This window comes from Zootoca vivipara, chromosome 10, assembly GCF_963506605.1.
Source record: "Zootoca vivipara chromosome 10, rZooViv1.1, whole genome shotgun sequence".
Lineage (NCBI taxonomy): Eukaryota > Metazoa > Chordata > Lepidosauria > Squamata > Lacertidae > Zootoca > Zootoca vivipara.
Genome location: NC_083285.1, coordinates 2738033 through 2759033, shown reverse-complemented (window position 1 = coordinate 2759033; position 21001 = coordinate 2738033). Strand labels below are relative to the sequence as shown.

Genomic DNA, 21001 nt, shown 5'->3' with positions numbered 1-21001 from the left:
CATAGCTGCCAAGTCTCCCCGGATTTTAATCCATTTCCCACTGTTATTCCGAATAGAAAAAAATCCCAGAAATCCCCCAGATTTCCTACCTGCCAGGGAGGCTCCATTTCGGGTGCTGCTCTGCCCATGTCTGGGCACCAGAAATCGGGCAGAGCGACACCGGAAGTTGCTTCCAGTGCCGCGCCGCTGCTGATCCCACATTTTTCAGCGGGAGACTTGGCAGCTATGCTGAGGTAGTCACTTATTTGTAAAGTAAAATAAGAGAAAATTACTCCTAACTTTCAGTGGTATCATTTAATTCACCCCAAAGTGTGTGTGTTTCCCTTTGAAAGCATTTCTGAAAGCTGTCTGATAACATTCCTTCTATATCTCTGTTCCTTATTTTTCTTGCTACCCAGCCCATCCCTTAGAGCAGAATGTCAAAAGGGCTCTCTTCTCTTCTAATTTCATGGAGCCTTGCGTGGCTCAAGCTACCCAGGCCCTTCTAGATTGATTTATTCAGAGCAGCAGGGAGGGGAGAAGCGAGTTATTTTAGATGGAGGCACAGACCATATGTTTCGAATACATAACTTTTATCTTGCTTTCAGGACTTGGAGTAAGCGTTTAGCATCAAGAATGAATGTTGGAAAAGCTCCCCAATCATTTAGAGACGGGACCCTTCAGTTGCTGCTGCTCCACCTGTTTTCCCCTTATTGCTTTCAGCTGCTGCCTGTCCTTAGCAAATCAGGAAGATTTTGTTGAGAGAAGGTTTTCTCCTCAGGTGCATCATAATATTTTGTGCCTTGATATCCTTACTCTAAGTATGTTTACTCAGAGCCTAATCCCTTAAGCATGACATCCTCTCAGTGTGTGTGTGTGTGAGAGTCACACAGTATTCCACGTGTATGTGTCTAATATTATATCCCAAGAAGGGCATCACATGTTTTAATGGGAAGCACAGTGGTCCAGGGCAGAAGAATCTTTTGTGGGACAAGCTCTACATCAGGCATCCCCAAACTGTGGCCCTCCAGATATTTTGGCCTACAACTCCCATGATCCCTAGCTAACAGGACCAGTGGTCAGGGGTGATGGGAATTGTAGTCCAAAACATCTGGAGGGCCGAAGTTTGGGGGTGCCTGCTCTACATTAAACTTAGTCTTATGCAGAACTAAAGTTTTCACAGTTTTGGAGGACATGCAATTCAGTAATAGCTGGGGAGTTTCATTTGGCCAACCTATATGGAGAGACCTTCACTTGATCTAGATCAGGCATCGGCAACCTTTTATGCCCGTGGGCTGGAGGATTCCCACGGACTATCGTCCATGGGCTGGACATGGTCCGCGCAGGCGCAGAAGTGATTTCTGGTGCTGCAGACATTTTGGAAATGGACAGCGCAGCACCAGAAATCTTTCTGCACATGTCAGTGGCTGCGCAGAAGCGATTTCCGGTGTTGGCTGCCCATTTCCAAAATGTCCGCAGCGCCAGAAACTGCGGCTGCATAGACACGATTTCCGTCGCTGCTCGACGAGTCCCCGCACTGCGCTGCGCCGGTTTACCGCAGCACATGGGGGGGGGTGCCGAGCAGGCGACTCGGTTCACGGGCAGCCCGTGGACCGGATAAATGACCTCCATGGGCTGTATCCAGCCCAAGGGCCGGAGGTTGCCGATGCCTGATGTAGATCATAGGAGCCAACTCTAGGGGCCAATGCCCCTTCAGCCCCCCAATAAAATATTTGAGGGGGATCACAAGTTGATGAACACTGTCGTTCAAATGGTGTGTGTTTTGTGATGAATTGTGTGGGGTGCCTCCCCCAATATTTTATTCAAGTTGGCACTCCTGACCTAAATCGCTTGTTTTAAATTATGTGTGCTGCTTACTACTGTGCAGAAAAGTGCACACCTGTTGCACATATTTGGTTCCAGCAGTGCATTCACAACTGACCTCTCATATGATGAATGCACATCCAGCCCGTTTTAGCAGCTGCTGTGCTCTTCCTTTGTGGCTGTAAGTATGGCACTGTATCATTCCACAGAGGAGGAAATCCCCCAGGTGTCTTGTTACGGAAGAATGGCTGAAATACCTCTTAGATCTTGTAGCTCATAAATGAATAGTTTACTTAAAAAGCAGGAACAGATGATAAATTTCAGTTATCTGGCAGGATGACATAGAACTCCATGCAGACTGAGGAATGGAAGGCATGAAGACGTCCCTCCCCCCCAAAAATATATTTATTAAAGATTTTTCAAACAATAAAAACATACAAAAATACAAAACACAAAAAAGAAATACAAAACACAAAAAATACAAAACTACAAAAATTCTTACCGTACTTATAGCCCATGTTTCTAATCTAATGACTTCCTCTTTCCTCCTCCTACTGCGGTTCGTTGCATTTCATACTTAGTAAATTCTAAATCTTATGTAAGCTCTAATTATTACCTCAATATTACCTTATTGCTATATCTTTTATATCTTATCCTTATAAACTCATTCTATATCTTACTTCTTAGTTAATTTATCCTTATCTTCTATCAATACTATTTCACACCCTTGTGTTATCTACAACCTCTTTATATCTCCCTCACTTCCATTAATTCAATCTATTATATGCTTATTTTTCAAATAAAATTTGAATTTCTTCCTGTCTTCTTCTGCTGCTTCTTCGCTCCGATCCCGGAGTCTCCCCGTCAACTCAAACAGTTCCATATATTCTATCAGTTTCTTCTGCCATTCATCCACAGTTGGCAATTCTTCATTCTTCCAATTCTTTGCCAATAATTCTTGCTGCTGTTGTGGCATACAGAAAAAAAGTGACATCTTTCTTAGGTATATCATCCCCGTTATCCCAAGTAAGAAGGCCTCTGGTTTCTTAACGAATGTGTTTTTCAACACTTTTTTCAATTCATTATAAATCTTTTCCCAGAAGTCTCTCACTTGGGGGCACATCCACCACATGTGAAAGAAAGTACCTTCTTGCTTTTTACATTTCCAGCACTTATTGGCATGTTTATGGTAGATCTTAGCTAACTTTACCGGTGTCAGGTACCATCTATACATCATTTTCATGACATGAAGACATCCTTGTGCCATTAACCCTTCTGTACCATCAGTATAAATGTTTTGTTTCTTCCTTTTCTTCCTTTTGAATTCTCCCTTTTTCGTTGTCTTCTTTTTAACATCTTCCTTTTTGATTTTTTTTTAAAAAACAGAATAGGAAACCAAACATGTGTTCATGATAACTGAAAAATTGCTTTAAATGTAAAAAGTGACTCATGTTAGTGATCTGAATGTTAGGAAATTGAGCTTTATTGTTCCATGTTTGTTTTCACCTACTGTATAAGGGAGGGATGGTGGTTTTTTGTTTTCCATTTTTTCCATTGAAAAAAAAAGTGTGTGTGTGATGGATGGGAGCTGCTGTTTTCACTCATTCTTCATGCAGTTCCTCTGTCTACTCTAGGTTTGTAACACAACCACGGACAGAAAACATGCAGATGCATCTCTGGAGAAGTATGTCACAGAATCTGTAATGAGCATAGTGAGTGGTTTCTTCAGTTCTCCATTTTCAGACAACAGCACAAGCCTCCAGGTAAAGACTTAGAATCATAGAATTTAACAGCTGGATGGGACCCAAGTCATCTAGTCCAACCCCCTTAGCTAGGACCCTCGTACTTATGGGACCGTCTCTCCCGGTATGCCCCGTGGAGGACCTTCAGGTCCATAAATAGTAACACCTTAGAGGTCCCGGCCCGAAGGAAATCAGATTAGCCTCAACTAGAACCAGGGCCTTCTCAACACTGGCTTTGACTTGGTGGAATGCTCTGTCTTCTGAGACCAGGGCCCTGTGGGACCTGATTTCTTTCCGCAAGGCCTGTAAGACAGAGTTGTTCCACCTGGCATTTGGCCTGGAGCCAACCTGTCCCCTCCCCCATTTTCCCTTTCCCTTCCGCATGAGGCTGCATTTTTAATTTTAATTTTAATGTATTTAGTCTTGTTCTTAAGTTGTATTTTAATCAGTTGTTTTATATCTATTGTTAGCCACTTTGAGCCCGGCCTTGGCTGGGGAGGGTGGGGTATAAATAAAAAATTATTATTATTATTATGATAAACATCAATGTCACTTGGCCATCCATTCTCTGTTGAAAAACCTCCAAGAAAGGAAAGTCCACCCCACCACCTCTCATGGGAATCTGTTCCACTGCTGAACAGCTCTTACTGTCAGAAAGTTTTTCTGAATGTTTAGTTGGAATCACCTTTCTTGTAACTTGAAGCCATTGGTTCAAGTCCAGAGCAGGAGAAAACAGGCATGCTCCCTCTTCCATGTGACAGCCCTTAATATAGTTGAAGGTGGCTATCATATCTCCTCTCTGTCTCCTCTTTTCCAGACTAAAATACCCAGCTCCTTCAAGTGCTCCTCATGAGTCTTAGTTTCCAGACCCTTGATCATTTTGGTGGCCCTCCTTTCCACACGTTCCAGCTTGTCAACATCCTTCTTAAATTGTGGTGCCCAGAATTGGACACAGTATTCCAGGTGTGGTCTGACCAAGGCAGAATAGAGTGGGACTATTACTTCCCTTGATCTGAACACTATACTTCTGTTGATGCAGCCTAGAATAGCTTTAGCTTTCCTAGCCCTTAGTCAAAAGCATCATGGCAGCGAGTGATAGAGCGATTGACATGGCTAGGCTTGAGTGACAATCTTCACATATGCCAGACCCCATAGAAGTTATACTCTTGCTACCCAAATCCGCCATTCAGATTTCCCTTAGGCCAGCAGAGCCTGGCTCTCACCTTCCCCCTCATGCACCCCTCCAGAAGAGTGCTTGGTGCAATCATACATGGAGTATGTGAAATCAGTAGCAGTGCACGTGTTTGTATTGGGCTAAAACACACAGCAATTTTTATTTACTGTATTGTATAAATATCTTAGATCATAATATCTAAACATGCTTGAGCTGATAACATATTTTTTGTGTGCTTTCAGACACATCAGCCTGTTTTTATCCAGTTACTGCAGTCTGCGTTTAGAATTTACAACTGTACCTGGCCAAACCCAGTGCAGAAATCTTCAGTAGAGTCCTGTATCAAAACTTTAGCTGAAGTTGGTAGGTGATTTTACTCCTTGCTTTCACTGTTTCGTGCGGCAGCGGCGTGGCGGCAGCGGGAGGCCCCATTAGCTAAAGTGGTGCTTCAGGTTAAGAACAGTTTCAGGTTAAGAACGGACCTCCATAACAAATTAAGTTCTTAACCCGAGGTACCACTGTACTTCTAGGAAAGTAAAATCCTGCAAATTGCTAGTGCAGGAAACCTTTGAGCAATCTCCTTTGAAATGAGTGGGTTATTTGTGGGGCATAGGAATTTGTTCATATTTTTTTCCAAAATATAGTCTGGCCCCTCACAAGGTCTGAGGGACAGTGGACCGGCCCCCTGCTGAAAACGTTTGCTGACCCCTGCCCTATAGAATGGCTGCAGGACACTTGAGCAGAAGAATCTTACCCTGATTGCTGCTGGTTCCCTGGCAGGCAAGGGCAACACTTACTGTAAGACTGAACTGGCTTGACCTGGTGTTTCATCAGGCTGGCCTGGATGCCCTCAGTCTGGACTGCCTTTCCCCCTTCTATCCTCCATTCAAATTCATAGCAGCTGATGAGTCACGGGAGGGGAAGGCAATGACTCAAGATTATTGGCATATATCAGATAGGACCTGGGTTCAGTCCTGAAGCCCACTGGGTGACTTTGGACCAGTCACCATTTCGTAGCCTAACCTACCTCACAGGACTGTTGTGAATATCAAACAGAAAGGGGGAGGGGTGTGTATGCCACCCTGAGCTCCGTGGAGGAAAGTTGGTATATAAATGTAATAATAAATAAATAAGAGTAGCCAGCTGCCCCCTACAAACTACTTGCAGCTCATTACATCCCCTTTTACTAGGAAATAAAATACATACAATTTGATTGGGGAGGAGGTGTTGCTGTTCAGTAAGTGGGATTGATTTCCTTTTTGGGGCCAAATCATTTTCCAAATTTTACCAAATTAACCACAAATTAAGACAAATTTAATACAATTTCCCCCAAAATTGGTTTCCCACACTCCATTCATGATGTGTCCAAATTTTCCTCTTGTTGCTGTTTATTTTCCTAGTTGTTTCTAGTTCACATGCCTTACAATTAACCTTCTATTACAGTAGGTAGTTTTTAAAAAACTTGTTTATCAGCTTGCCAATTCCTGCATGTACAATATTTTAACATTTGCAATATCTACAAGTGAGGTTACTCCACAAATGATCAAAAACACAATAAGTCAGTATTTATCATTTCTAAAATAAACTATGTATGAAAACCCAATAGTTCACTTTTACTAGCTGTTTCCCTTTTCTTCTTATCTGCACGGTGCATTCTGTCCAGACCTCTTAAATGCCCAATCCAAGTATCTCCTCTTGTGGTCTGTTGCTGTCCATTCTAAAATAGGAAATTCCAGCGATGACCACCTAGCTTGGTATTTTCCCATAGCGCCTTAACAGTCAGCCCATAATAGTAGGGGAAGGCAGACTGTCTTTCCTAGAAAACTTGTAACAGTTCAATCTTTAGTCGCCCTCCCCTTAAACCAAGCAGACCCAAGCCAATGACTTTCCATTGAAATTTCTCAATTTGCCTCTATAAGAGTATACTGGTTCTTGCTGGCCATTTTCCATCAGGTTCTCATCTACATTTTCTGGCACTCCAAACTTTAATTAACATCCCTAATTGTTTAATTATTTAAAATTCATTCGGTCTTATTCGTTAAGTTCTTTCAGTTTCATGAAGCTGAGCAGGTGATAGGTAAAACTCCCCCCCCCCCCAAAGCAGCCCATCACATCTTCCCCTTCCTTCCATTGTTTTGACAGCATCAGACAGCATCACTCTGCCTCACACTGCCTGGAGCTTTACCTGCACACACTTCCAATTTTCCTCTAATAAACCTCACTTGTGATCCTTTTTTTCCTTTAATCCAGAAGGCGTAAGTATAAAGCCCTTGCAAGCTGTAAGCAACAACAATAATAGCATTAATAATAAGAGAAGATCTACTCCTCTCCATTTTCAGTTACAGCAGGAATCATCACTCAAACCTCATACCGCAACTTCAATAGTCTGATTAAGTTTATGCCATTAATTTTAATCCAGTGTTCCAAATTTTGAAGGAGCTCTGCCACTTGCTGTGGCAGACTTTGGAGGCTGTCTGTGCGATGGAGAGTTTGAGACCCAGCGTCTCCTCCCCTCCTGGTTCTTGGGTGGCAGGAGTGGGCACAAAGTTGGCATTTGGCCAAAAGTGCTGTTGGTTCACACATAACACTAACCTATATTTAACATTAAGCTTAGTAAATGTTAACCATAGCTAAAGCTGAGGCATCTGGCAGACAATCCCTTAAACTAGGATTGGTTTTTTTTTGGCCCTCCAGATGTTGCTGAACTATAGCTCCCATCAGTCCCAGCAAGCATGGCCCAGGAGCCAGGGGTTTGGTTGGCACCTGTCTGTCTTGAGAGACAATGGAGTGCGCATCTGGAGGTGAAGTCAAACTGCTATGTTAGTTAATTCCACACTGTGGATATTGCCAAAATAATAATAAATAATATAATTTATTGGCAAGATAGATTGTATTTCCTGATCAATCTGCTGGACTTTAACTTCTCATAATATGTTTCGTTTATATGATAAGTTGGTCTATATAACCATATATTTTGATATGATATGTTGAATCGCATTTAAAAAGAATTTATATAGTTACATACAACCTGTTACGTTGTCTGTGTTGTTACCAGTTTTGGATTTACGTGACAAAGGGTTTGGTAGTGTTAGTTAACAGCACCGAAGTAACCTCTCTGGCAGGGTGTATGGAGGTTCTGGGTTGCCCAGACAACAAGAGCCCCCTCTTGGCCTCGCTGATGGGATTCAAAGGAAAGCACCAGGTTGGCTTCAGAAGGTGCTGGAAGGAAGCATAGAAGGTGCGAACTATCTGAAGGACTGCCTTAAGACAGTTGGATAGTTTTCAACCAGTGTGCCATGGCACCCAAGGGTGCCTTGAATGATAGTCAGGGGTGCCATGGGCAACACTGGCTTCCGTCTCTCTTTTCCTTCCCTCCCTTCTCTGATGCCCTCTGTTTGTTGCCACAGCAGCAGTAGCCCTGGCTGCAAGCTCCCCAGGCGAATGGTGGCTCTGGGGCAGTGTGTGGAGGCACCTCTCTTTGGGGTGGGGGTGGGCAACTCAGAGACCAGGGACGTCAACAACAGCTGCCCAGAGGACTCTCAAAGAAAGGGGAGAGGAGAAGAGGCTGAGGGAACACTCCACCAGGGAAGGGGTGTGAAAAAGGGTGAGAGGCTGCCAGCTCTGCAGACAAGGGATGCCATAACTGGGCTCCTGAGTCCCACGGGGGTAGTTGGTTAAGGGAGCCGTGGACTCAAAAAGGGTCTCCACTCCTGATTTGTGTAGGATTTGCTCCTTTTCTTCTCTCGATGTCTTGCAAGGCAGCGGAGGTTCAAGATCAGAGTTTTTCTTCTCCTAGATGGGCTCCCTTCCCAGGTTGATGAGCCCCATCTGCCCTTCACTTCTCTCTACAGCACGTGCAGAAATCACCTTCTTGACCGTTGGACCCCCTCTTGGTCTTTTCTGCTCAATCAGCTCAATCCTGTTTTCAGGCACAGTCCCTAACTCCCTGAGTCTTTGATTCCCATTGGCTACATTCACTTGGTTTAATTGACCAGTTGAAGCCATTCCTGGGCTGTGGCTGCTGTTGAATGCTGACAGTTTCTAGGAGCCACAGGTGAGTTTCCAAGTGAGTTTCCAGGGTTGGGACCAAAGGTGGACAAACTACCCCATAGGGAGCACCACATGTCCCCCCCCCCCAGAGGTACCATCCCTCCCCTAACAGCCCATATACCCCTGGCCAGGAGATTATAGGAGCCATATGATTCCCTCTGCAACTCTGTGCCTTTTGGAAATTGTGTGTATGTTTGAGGAAGTGTCAGAGATCATTCTCGTATTTGATTTTTTTCTCATGCAAGCATTATTTATTATATGTAAATAAAATGGCTGGCTAACTACCGTACTTCTAGTCTGCCCAAAGTAGAACCCTCAAATCCAGCACATATTCTGGTTCATGTGGTTTTTGGTGGCATCTTTAGTTAAATCTTGTGTGGGGGGGGGGGTTTAACCCCACTTTGCTCTACAAGTTCTCTGCATCGTTTCAGAAACCTTCCGAACAGGAACAACAAACTAGCATGCTTGTGGAATAAATTAGTGTGGTACAAAAGTACAAGAAATCGGCACATGCTGTCGAATAAAGAAGTCAGTAATAACTTGAATAAAAATAAATATATATGTTCATATTTCTTTGCTGGTATTTTGAAAAGGGAACATATGTTTCATGTTGTTTTTAAATAATGAAATGTGGAACAAATGAAAGTTAAGCTTCCTACAAGCTACTATGATAAGCAGACAGAGGTTTTGTTTACAGCTCAAAACTTCAGCTGCGACCCCTGACAATCGATTCAAACCTTAATTACAAATAGAATTATACATTTTAAGAACCATTCAGAAGAAAGGAACACATTTTCACTTGCTTTCTTTGTGATAGTTTTAATTAGCTTAAAGTCTTTGAAAAATCATAGCGCTTGACGGCTGCTCAGCCACTGATGGAAGAAAGTGGCTTGCTTGCTTCAAATAATGCCTGGAAGATCTGTAGGAATGCGATTGTTTCAGCCCTCGTGCTCTACAATTTATTCATATATTCCTGGATATACTATTTCTGAAGGGGTAGCAATGTTAGTTTCTGATATCAGAAACAACCAGGAATCTTGTAGTATCTTAAAGTCTAACAAATTTATTAAAAGCACGAGCTTTTGTGGACTACAGTCTACTTCATCAGATGTGTGAAATGGTTTCCTGCATGGGGGAGGAGAGAGAGAGATGGTAAACATGAGTCAGAAGAAAATGGCATTCAGAGTGGCCATTAACCCCAAACAGTATTTAACAACACAGTCATCCGGGCATTGGTAAGCCAATTAATATATGTAGGGTGATTTTCAAAAATCCATTCTGCCAATTTCATTCCAATTATTATTATGGCTTAAGTGAAATTTTTACCTGGTCTCCCAGGACACAGGCCTTAAAGATTAAATGCCAACATGTGTAACTAATAGAGTAAAGGAACTTCCTTTTTTAAAACACTCACAACTATTTCAGAAAAGGCAAAGGCTGCCACTTCTCTATTCCAAAATTCTCTAGGAGGGGGATGTTTGTTCTCAACAACAGCTTCCCTGAGATTCTGTGCCTATAGCTAATACATTCATCAAACTTGCAATACTGCCTCCTCTGGTGCAGATAGGCACTGTCCTCTGGAAGTTCCAGAAAACTGTTCTTTTTTCTCTTCATAGTGTTGTAGAAAAAAACCTGCTCCTTTTCCCTTATGGGGTATCCAGGAGCCTGTATAGAGTCCTTAAGTGGGTTCCCTATCATTAGGAGAAAATAACAGATGCCAACCAGAGAATATTGAGAAGCAAAGCGACTAGTAAGCCTGATCTTTATTGACTGTTGCAACAGGGTCCCCACAGGAGGGAGGATAGAACCCAGAACAATGGTGTGGAAGCCCTTATATAGACTTTTGAAGTTGCCCACCCTGTAGCTCGGGACCACCCCCCTGAAACATCATACATACATCACAGAAGGAGGCGGTCTACAGCAGAAATCCTGTCTGCCAGGATATCTGTTAATGGTCACTGATTGCTTTACAATGGGCAGCCAAGATGGTAAATACTTACCAAGATGGTAAATAATTTTAGTTTCTGAATCCAGGTCACAGGCTCACCCTATTCATATACAAATACGCCCTTAAGACAGGATTTGTAAGCAGCAGCAGCAACAACATATTATTATTTATACCCCGCCCATCTGGCTGGGCTTCCCCAGCCACTCTGGGCGACTTCCAACAGAATATTAAAAAACAATGGTCTTTTAAACATTAAAAGCTTCCCTAAACAGACAAAGGGAAGACTTTCCCCATTTCCTCCCTCTTTGCAGAGAAATATATTGAGGTCAATTTGGGAGTGTCAAAATGACTTCAGGATTGCTCTCCTGTAGTATTTCAGAAACGTGGTTTATATACAGTACTTATGTATGTGTTTGCCTTGTACATTTATGAATGCCTGTTGTGTTAAGTTCTCCCCTCTTTTGCCATAATGTTTTGGCTGCCTCCCTCAAATTGTTTCCAGTGGTAGAGTGGGGGCAAAGAAATGCAAAACATGGAGAGGAAGAGAAAGAGGGCACAAAACACAGAGGCAGAAAAAGACAATGTAGAATACAGTATATAACTTTTTTTTAGAGAGGTGGCAACATACAGAGTGATGTCACTCTACACCCATGGAGAATCTTAGGCAGTAGTGGGTTCTCCCCCCCTCCAGAAGTTTAGTCTGTTGCAAGCCTAGTCTTTTTTCTATCTCCATAGCGAAAGTGTGACACACAAAATTTCCATTTTCAGCAACATTCCCTTCTTATATGCCATCCTTTTACTTGGATTATTTATTTCTGTTTGCATCTGTACTAAGATTTTTCTATTCCAAATGCTTTCTTCCAAAGCAAAGAACCGTGGAATTGCAATCCCTGTGGATTTGGACAGCCAAGTTAATACACTCTTCATGAAGAGTCATTCTAATATGGTGCAGAGAGCAGTGCTGGGTTGGAGAATGTCTGCCCGCAGCGGACCTCGCTTTAAAGAAGCACTTGGAGGACCGGCTTGGGATTACAGGAATATCATTGAGAAACTACAGGTGTGGTGGAAAATGGCACGTTTACAGTCTGTATATTATTGGGTTTTTAAAAAAAAATGTGTATGAGGTGTTGGAGAACACAATGCTTAGGACCAGCATGCCACAAAATCCACAAGAGTTTCCAAATTCGAATCTTAAAACTGCTCAACAAACTAAGCAGCCAATTTTCACCCCCATTGACTTTTTATGGACTGCCTAGAGTGTTGGGGAAGTCAAGACTTTCATATTGGAAAATGCAACTATTTATTATGTATATTGAAGATACTTCTGTGGCACAGCAGGTTTAGTCACACTTATATCTCTCTTTCTACAAATTTTCCCACTACATTAAAAAAAAAACAACCTACAAAACTGATGGACTCAGTGCTCTTCCATCGTGAAAGGAAGGAGGCAGCCCTTGTTTCCATGCAATTTGAATTCAACCCCTTTTACTCTTAAGGTGTAAGGCTCAGGGATTATGTTTTGAATCATAGGCTCTCCCCTTTCTCAGTTGACGAGATCGGCAGCTAAATCCTAGATTGATGCGCTTTAGGCTGCCAATTGGAATGTGAGCCTAGATGGGTCCTTAGAGGTGCCCACTAACAATAGGTAAGTATCAGAGACAGAGAAGTGGTAGGATAGATTGGTTCTCCATCCGTCCACACTGAACTCCTGTCCCCCTTATGGTGGTTTCTCACTCTCTCAGGTCAGTGACAGAAGTTTGTCTTCCTTCCTCCTGAATGATGCTTTCATCCAAAATGTATGCTGGCATATCTGATGTTAGCATAATGTTGTGGCAGCACAGTAAACATTCTGTCTTTTGAAAATAAATGCTTACATAGCTGTTACTAAACTGGCAGAGGTGATTTCAGAACCACTGGCAATAATCTTTGAAAATTCCTGGAGAACAGGCGAAGTTCCAGCAGACTGGAGGAGGGCAAATGTTGTCCCTATTTTCAAAAAGGGGAAAAGAGAGGACCCAAACAATTACCGCCCAGTCAGCCTGACATCAATACCAGGAAAGATTCTAGAGCAGATCATTAAGCAAACAGTCTGTGAGCACCTAGAAAGAAACTCTGTGATCACTAAAAGTCAGCATGGGTTCCTGAAAAATAAGTCATGTCAGACTAATCTGATCTCATTTTTTGACAGAATTACAAGCCTGGTAGATGAAGGGAACGCTGTGGATGTAGCCTATCTTGATTTCAGCAAGGCCTTTGACAAAGTGCCCCATGGTATTCTTGTAAAGAAGCTGGTAAAATGTGGGCTAGACAATGCTACCATTCAGTGGATTTATAGCTGGCTTACTGACCGAACCCAAAGGGTGCTCATCAATGGCTCCTCCTCATCCTGGAGAGTAGTGACTAGTGGGGTGCCACAGGGTTCTGTCTTGGGCCCAGTCTTGTTCAACATCTTTATCAATGACTTGGATGATGGGCTTGAGGGAATCCTGAGCAAGTTTGCAGATGACACCAAATTGGGAGGGGTGGCTAACACCCCAGAGGACAGGATCACACTTCAGAATGACCTTAACAGATTAGACAACTGGGCCAAAGCAAACAAGATGAATTTTAACAAGGAGAAATGTAAAGTACTACACTTGGGCAAAAAAAATGAAAGGCACAAATACAGGATGGGAGACACCTGGCTTGAGAGCAGTACATGTGAAAAGGATCTAGGAGTTTTGGTTGACCACAAACTTGACATGAGTCAGCAGTGTGATGCAGCAGCTAAAAAAGCCAATGCAATTCTGGGCTGCATCAATAGGAGTATAGCATCTAGATCAAGGGAAGTAATATTACCACTGTATTCTGCTCTGGTCAGACCTCACCTGGAGTATTGTGTCCAGTTCTGGGCACCACAGTTCAAGAAGGATACTGATAAGCTGGAACGTGTCCAGAAGAGGGCAACCAAAATGGTCAAAGGCCTGGAAACGATGCCTTATGAGGAACGGCTTAGGGAGCTGGGTATGTTTAGCCTGGAGAAGAGAAGGTTAAGGGGTGATATGATAACCATGTTCAAATATATAAAAGGATGTCATATAGAGGAGGGAGAACGGTTGTTTTCTGCTGCTCCAGAGAAGCGGACACGGAGCAACGGATTCAAACTACAAGAAAGAAAATTCCACCTAAACATTAGGAAGAACTTCCTGACAGTAAGAGCTGTTCGGCAGTGGAATTTGCTGCCAAGGAGTGTGGTGGAGTCTCCTTCTTTGGAGGTCTTTAAGCAGAGGCTTGACAGCCATCTGTCAGGAATGCTTTGATGGTGTTTCCTGCTTGGCAGGGGGTTGGACTGGATGGCCCTTGTGGTCTCTTCCAACTCTATGATTCTATGATTCTATGATTCTATGATTCTATGAGTTGGTTCCAATGGTTTACTTCCTCCCACAGAAGGAGCCATTCTGTCCAGAGAAGACTTTCTTTGTCAGATTAGGCAACCATTTGTTATGTTCTTGCATAGATAGACTTCTAGTGAAAACATCGTGTTATAAATATAGTGGCCATGTGTGTATGAGTGACTGGATTAAATTAACACTTTGCCTGAGTGTTATGTGTTTGTGGTATGTGACTACTATTTTTCAGCCCAGTCCACATCACAGGTTGGGGGAAATGTTGAAAAATGAGGATTTGTTGTACTTCATGATTGGAAAACTATTTGCAGACGTTAAACCAGTTCCAACCAAACCGGACACTTTCCTCTTGGTGTTTTATTTTTTTAGGATGTTGTGGCCTCCTTGGAACAGCAGTTCAGCCCCATGATGCAGGCTGAATTTTCGGTGTTGGTTGATGTATTGCACAGCCCTGAACTTCTTTTCCCTGAGGGAAGTGATGCTAGAATCAGATGTGGGGCTTTCATGTCCAAGTAAGTGCCTGAAGCTATTGAAGACAAGGCTTGTCTTGGTTTTACCCATTGCGGTTTATTCTGCTGCCTTAGTCATCATAGTGAAAGACACTTGGTTCCACTTGCATCAAAGATACATCGGATGTCAGAGTCGTAGGGGATGAGGCAGGCACCAGAGCACCAATTCTCCCAGTCAATGGTGTGCAAGTGATCCAAAATAACGTTTAGTTAGTTTGTATAGGGAAGGCTTTTAATGTGTAATGTTTAATTATGTTTTTATATATGTTGGAAGTCACACAGAGTGGCTGGGGCAAACCAGTCAGATGGGCGGGGTACAAATAAAATAAAAATAATAACTACAATAACAGCAGCAGCAACAACAACAATAATAATTGAAAACTGTTAGGGAAACAGCCCTGTAAATAGCTGAAATGAATAGAAAGACAAAGCAATGTGTGCTGGATTTTCTTCTATGTAACTGTAGAACCTTTTAATACCACACAGGTTTTCTAAAATCAAATAGATATACAAGGATTACAAAATGTTCTGAGTATTTAAATTTAAATATATTGCAGTGAAACTTAATATGCATTTAATTCCTTTTGTTAAAGCATTTGATCTGGGGACTGAGACAAAACCAATATCTTCCTTGATTTTTATTATATATTGTTAAACTTGCAGTGTATTCAGTCTTCCACTATCTGTACTTGGTCTTGACTTGTTAAAGTGTTTAATTGATGTCCTTGAGGAAATCTGCATATTTTAAACAGAGCAAACTTGGAGAAGCAAAGAAATTTGGCAATTTTCCTTTTTCTACAACAACTGGCATATTTTGCAAAGCTGAGGTGGTAGCATTTACACAAAGGTTGATGGTTATGCCAACAAACCAATGGCAGCCTTCCTCAAGGGGCAAATAGCAGCTTTAGGTGGGTGTGTGCATTTTTACTGGGCAGGTTGGGCAGGTTAATCTCCCCCCACCCCCATGCATGGTGATCCCTGCCCCTCTTTATGGCTACCATTCAACTTTTTCTTTTTAAAGAAAAACTAGAAAACAAGATAAACCAATCACAGGTAGTCTGTTCCCTTCTCCATTGGTGGGTATGACTTTTTCCTTTAAAGCCGGACTTGGACCCAGTTGTTTCCCAAATAGATTTGTCTGGTAATGGGGTAGTGCTGAGCTCCCAATGAGCTACCCATTCTTCTGGAAAAGTTAGCTAACATCTGTTTAGGCCAGGCCAGGGATTCCGAAACCGTGATCCATGGACCACAACTTCACTCAGGTGGTCCACAGCATGCTTGCTAAGTTATGGTTGAAGATGGGGGTTGGCACATCCATTGCATTAAATAGACTGATATATAGACTGATATATATTGCTTTTTACATTTCTTATATTGTATTTCATTCTATGGATTTCAAATTGTAATACATTGAAGTAAAATATATAAGATATGAAAAGCAATAGAACTACAACAAAAATCGCAGTTTTCTAACACAGTTCATTAACATTGCTGTAATCAGCAGAAAAATCAAAAACCTGCTAAGACCCTTAGCAATTTTCATGTGGTTCTTGGAGTGGGGGTGAGTTTGGGAACCACTGGTCAAGGCCATCTGTGTAAGAATTACAAATTTATATGTAGTTAGATATGCATTATTTTGCATTAGTAGAAATGTGAAGCCATATACATTTAACCTAACAATTTATAAAGCGGTTGTGCAGCATAAACCTCATTAGTTTTTGACAATATAAAGAAAAGTATCCAAGTGATTAGAACAGGCATCCCCAAACTTCGGCCCTCCAGATGTTTTGGACTACAATTCCCATCTTCCCCGACCACTGGTCCTGTTAGCTGGGGATCATGGGAGTTGTAGACCAAAACATCTGGAGGGCCGCAGTTTGGGGATGCCTGGATTAGAAAATCATCAAAATGAGACTAACCCCATTTGGTGTGATATTTTGTCTCATGTTTTACTTTAAGGCTGATAAATCATACAAAAAGGCTAATGGAGAAGGAAGAAAAACTCTGTATTAAAATTCTCCAGACATTACAAGAAATGCTTGACAAGAAGGAAAGCTTTGTGGAAGAGGTATGTCTGTTCTCTTTCATCTAAAGAGCAAAAATATATTTGTTGTACAATATTAGCTGTGGTATTTCATGCCCTATTTATAGTAATGTAATGCATAAAGATGTGGGTGTATGTAGGCACTGTGGTCTAAACCACTGAGACTTGGTCTTGCTGATCAGAAGGTTGGCAGTTTGAATCCCCACAATGGGGTGAGCTCCCGTTGCTCGGTCCCAGCTGCTGCCCACCTAGCAGTTTGAAAGCATATCAAAGTGCAAGTAGATAAATAGGTACCGCTCTGGTGGGAAGGTAAATGGCGTTTCTGTGCGCTGCTCTGGTTTTGCCAGAAGCGGTTTAGTCATGCTGGCCACATGACCCGGAAAAACTGTCTGTGGAAGTGGACAAACACCGGCTCCCTCGGCCTTTAAAGCGAGATGAGTGCCGCAACCCCAGAGTCATTTGCGACTGGACTTAACTGTCGGGGTCCTTTACCTTTTTAAATGCATAGAGAATGACAAGGACTTCATGCACTACATTTGCACATATTCTTATGGAATGTCATGGCTAGAATGTGTCCATGTCCACAGTTTGAACCATCTCCCATTGCAAAAAGGAGGAGACAAGTAGTGATTATCATTACCATAAGATTGGCACCCTGTACATATATGGATAAGCTAAGCTGACATTCATGCTAATTCAGTAATTCATTGAATATGAGTTTAACAAATGGAATCTGCAGCAAAATGCTGCCATATGGAATGCTCCTATTCAGGGTGCTGGCCAACCATGCCCTCTCTTAGGACACCCCATTGCATTCTTCTTTCCCCCTGATTTTCCATTCCCCTCCTAAACAGTATTGCAATAGCCTGTGGCTACTGAGCAAGCTGAGCCCTCCTTGGATTCCCCCCCCTCAAGTTGTGTGTGTTTGTGGGGGGGGGGGACGTCTGCAAAGTTTGTGTGTTTCCCAAGCCTGCTGATGCCTCTTTCTTTCATATGGATGGTGCCATTTTAGCTGCATTAGGATCTATTTTCAGAGAACTAATACTGTATATATGAGGAAGTCTAGCAGAAGTGCTTACCATTGAAATAAGCTCTGCTGTCAAAATAATTGTTTGGGAAGATTTGTTTCTTAGTAAATGCTAAGTTATTCCATGTCATTCTCCATATATCCTAGTCATATCCTTTCCCTGGCTTAGTGTGGCCACTAATGTCTATTCTGGGAATCAAAGATTCAGGAGTGTGAGGATCCTTGCAACAGGAATCCTTGCCTGTTGCAAGGATCCTCGCACTCCTGAATCTTTGATTCCTGACTGCTGCGGGGGGGGGGGGCAGGACTCCCTGAAATTGTAAGTATTAAACTAATCACATTGTTGTCGTTGTTGTTTCTTGGCATCCATCTGTCTCAGGAGACAATGGAGTGCACCTCTAGGGCTTACAGTGTGAAGTCCAACACAGGGGAAGGAGAGATGGAAGAGGGAGGGGAGGGTAAGCAGGAAAAAATAGAAATCCAGTTGATTTTACATACTAGGCATAGTTTCAGCAGAGGATGAGGACTAAGGGGTTGTGCCAAAGCCATTCCTGACTGGAAAGAGTCTTCAAAATTACAGTGTTTCTATAATCCTAAATACTGAGCTTCTATGAGTGCTAGTCAGTTGCTATCCCATTCTAATACAAGAGAGGCTTCTGAATCAGGGTGTAGGACTTTTCAAAACCTTCATACAACTAGTTTGATTTAGAACAAGAACACAAACACTTCACAGTTTGTGTGCTAAAGCTGAGATGTGAGAAAACCACTAGAGGGGGCTTGTGGGGTGTGAACCAAGGGACCTTATATGACCCCAGTTGTTTTCTGTGGTGAAGAGAGCGGTTGTGCTTGTTAATATTTTTCAGACCGAGAATTGTTTCTCTTCTTTTTTAACCCACTGAATCTCTCACTTCAGAAACATAATTAACGATGCAAAAGTTGTGAAATGTTCTATCACTTCCCAAGACTTTCCCTCACTTCCCAGTGGTGTGAATCACAGTTGTTGTTTTAATAGAGCTTGAAAGTGGTGAAGAATTGCTCATTAGATTGCCCATTGTGTAACCTTGCAATTTCTCCTGATAAATACATCAGAACATGCTGGTCTGCACCAGTGGGTGACAAAGGGAAACATCCCACATAAGGGAATTCCTTGAACGTTAGATCCAAATGCCAAAAGTATGCATAGTCTATCACATGCCAAACATTGTGCAGAAACAGGATAATCGAGCAACAGTTTTTTAAACAAAAAATATCATGAGAGAATGCAGAATGCAAACTGTTAACAAGCTTTCGTTTTAAAAACCAAATATATGATTTATTCATTCTGTAAAACTGGATTAGTGCAGATTGGCACTGTGAGTCATAGAATTGTAGAGTTTGAAGGAACCATGAAGATGTAGTCCAGCCCCCTGCAATGCAGGAGGCCCTGTGGAGCGTCCTGCCCCGGCTTGCCCCACCCCACGGGCGGCTGCCCCCCCTGCAGGTGGGTGGCCCTGCACCTATGCTGGAGACAGTTCTCTAGTGACACTTCTTTATTAAAGCAAACAAGACTGAGCTCTGAGGAAAGGAAAGCTACATTTATAGGGACAGGGGACTAGCTAGAAAGGGAGACATTTTTGAGGCAAGCACAGTGCTGCCTTTTGGAGGAAACCAATAAGACAGAGGATCCAAATACAGCAGCTTAAATGAACCAATAGTAGCTGTACCCTCTGGAACCAAAAGGCAGTTACTTTACCCTAATGCAAATACAGACAATAGTAATACAGATATAAAATCCTTTGACTCAATACACAACACCACTCCCCCCCCTAGTGAGCACAGCAGACGTAATCCCTCAGGTACTGTGGGGTCCTACAACTTCTACTTGATCTCCTGACAACAGGTGTCACAGGTACTGGATTGGGTATTATCTGCGGTGGAGGGGCTGCTATAGTGGTTTTGTCAGGAAGGGATGGAGTCCCAGACAGCTCAGGGTCCCCTACCTGTACCTCATCATCATGAGGACTAGCAGACCCTGGTTCATTTGCTGCAGCCCCTGGTGACTGCACCTCTGGGCCATTTTCACTCTGGTCTCGCAGCTGTGCGTCATTAGCCAGGGATGAATTATCCTCCGTCTGTAAATTCTCTGCATCTGACTTCTCCCTGCTGAGCGCCCAGCGCCTCAGCTGTTCTATATGTCTCTTCCAAACTTGCCCATTTTCCAAGGTCACATAATAGGACACAGGTCCACTTGCCCAGGTGATCACACCGGCCACCCACCACGGACCTCGTGAATAGTTCCTCACCCAGACCAGATCTTCAGGGGCGAGATACCTTGTTGTGGCAGTCTCAGCCTGGAGTAAGAATGAATGATAAAAGTTAATAAGTCCCAGGAATGACTGCAACTCCATCTTGTTCTGTGGTCGTGATGCCTCGATGATGGCCTTAATTTTAGCATCTGTGGGGTGGATGCCTGATGCGTCAATTTTAAACCCCAAAAAATCCACAGTTGGTACCCCAAAACTGCATTTTTCCTTTCCCAGTTGCAACCGCACCTCCTTGAACTTGAGTAACACTGCACAGACAAGCTCAACCAGTTCCTGTAGGTCTTTTCCAGCAATTAAAACATCATCAAAAAATGGCAAGACCGTTGGTAAGCTTCTGCCAAGTCAATTTTGGTGAACACCTTGCCCCCAGCCAGTTTAGCTAACAGATGTGATACGACTGGAATGGGGTAGGAGTTTCCCCTGAGTGCCTTATTGATAGTACATTTGTAATCTGCACAGATCCTGACTTCCCCATTTGCTTTAAGGGGCGTGACGATTGGAGTCTCCCACTTAGCAGAGTCCACGGGTGAGAGAACTCCCTGCTTGACCAATTTATCCAGCTCTGCCTCGATCTTGGGTTGCAGTGCAAATGGCACTCGCCTTCGTTTGAGTCGGTTTGGGGCTACCCCGGGGTCCAACTCGAAGTCAACTGGGGGCCCTTTATAACAACCCAGTTTTCCATTAAAGAGACCAGCAAATTCGTTGCATAATGCCTCGCTCATCTCAGGGCAGGTTTGGATTGAATTAAGCCCTGATATACTCAGTCCCAGGGCAGGGAACCAGTCAGTGCCCAGGAGACTGGGGCGACTACCCTTTGCAATCACCAGATTGAGCATAGCCTGTTTGTTCCGGAACTGTACTCTCACAGCACACATTCCCATAACATAGATGCAGCCCACTGAGTATGATTGCAAAGTTGCCGGGATGGGCTCCAGAGGGGGCAACTTACCCCCGGGGAAGAATGTCCTCGTGGTCTGGTCCGACACGATGGTGAATCCAGATCCGGAGTCCACCT

General features: G+C 43.1%; 1 protein-coding gene across 7 annotated transcripts in view; it reads left to right on the top strand.

Annotated features, from left to right (window-relative positions):
- ITPR2 (inositol 1,4,5-trisphosphate receptor type 2) overlaps positions 1-21001 on the top strand; it is a 277002-nt gene that overhangs the window by 163252 nt on the left and 92749 nt on the right. For all 7 annotated transcript variants that reach the window (XM_035127537.2, XM_035127538.2, XM_035127539.2 and 4 more), the window contains 5 exons: positions 3438-3566; positions 4962-5082; positions 11584-11774; positions 14473-14615; positions 16572-16680. In XM_035127537.2, coding sequence (XP_034983428.1) covers positions 3438-3566; positions 4962-5082; positions 11584-11774; positions 14473-14615; positions 16572-16680 — 693 coding nt within the window. The remainder of the gene's footprint in view (positions 1-3437; positions 3567-4961; positions 5083-11583; positions 11775-14472; positions 14616-16571; positions 16681-21001) is intronic.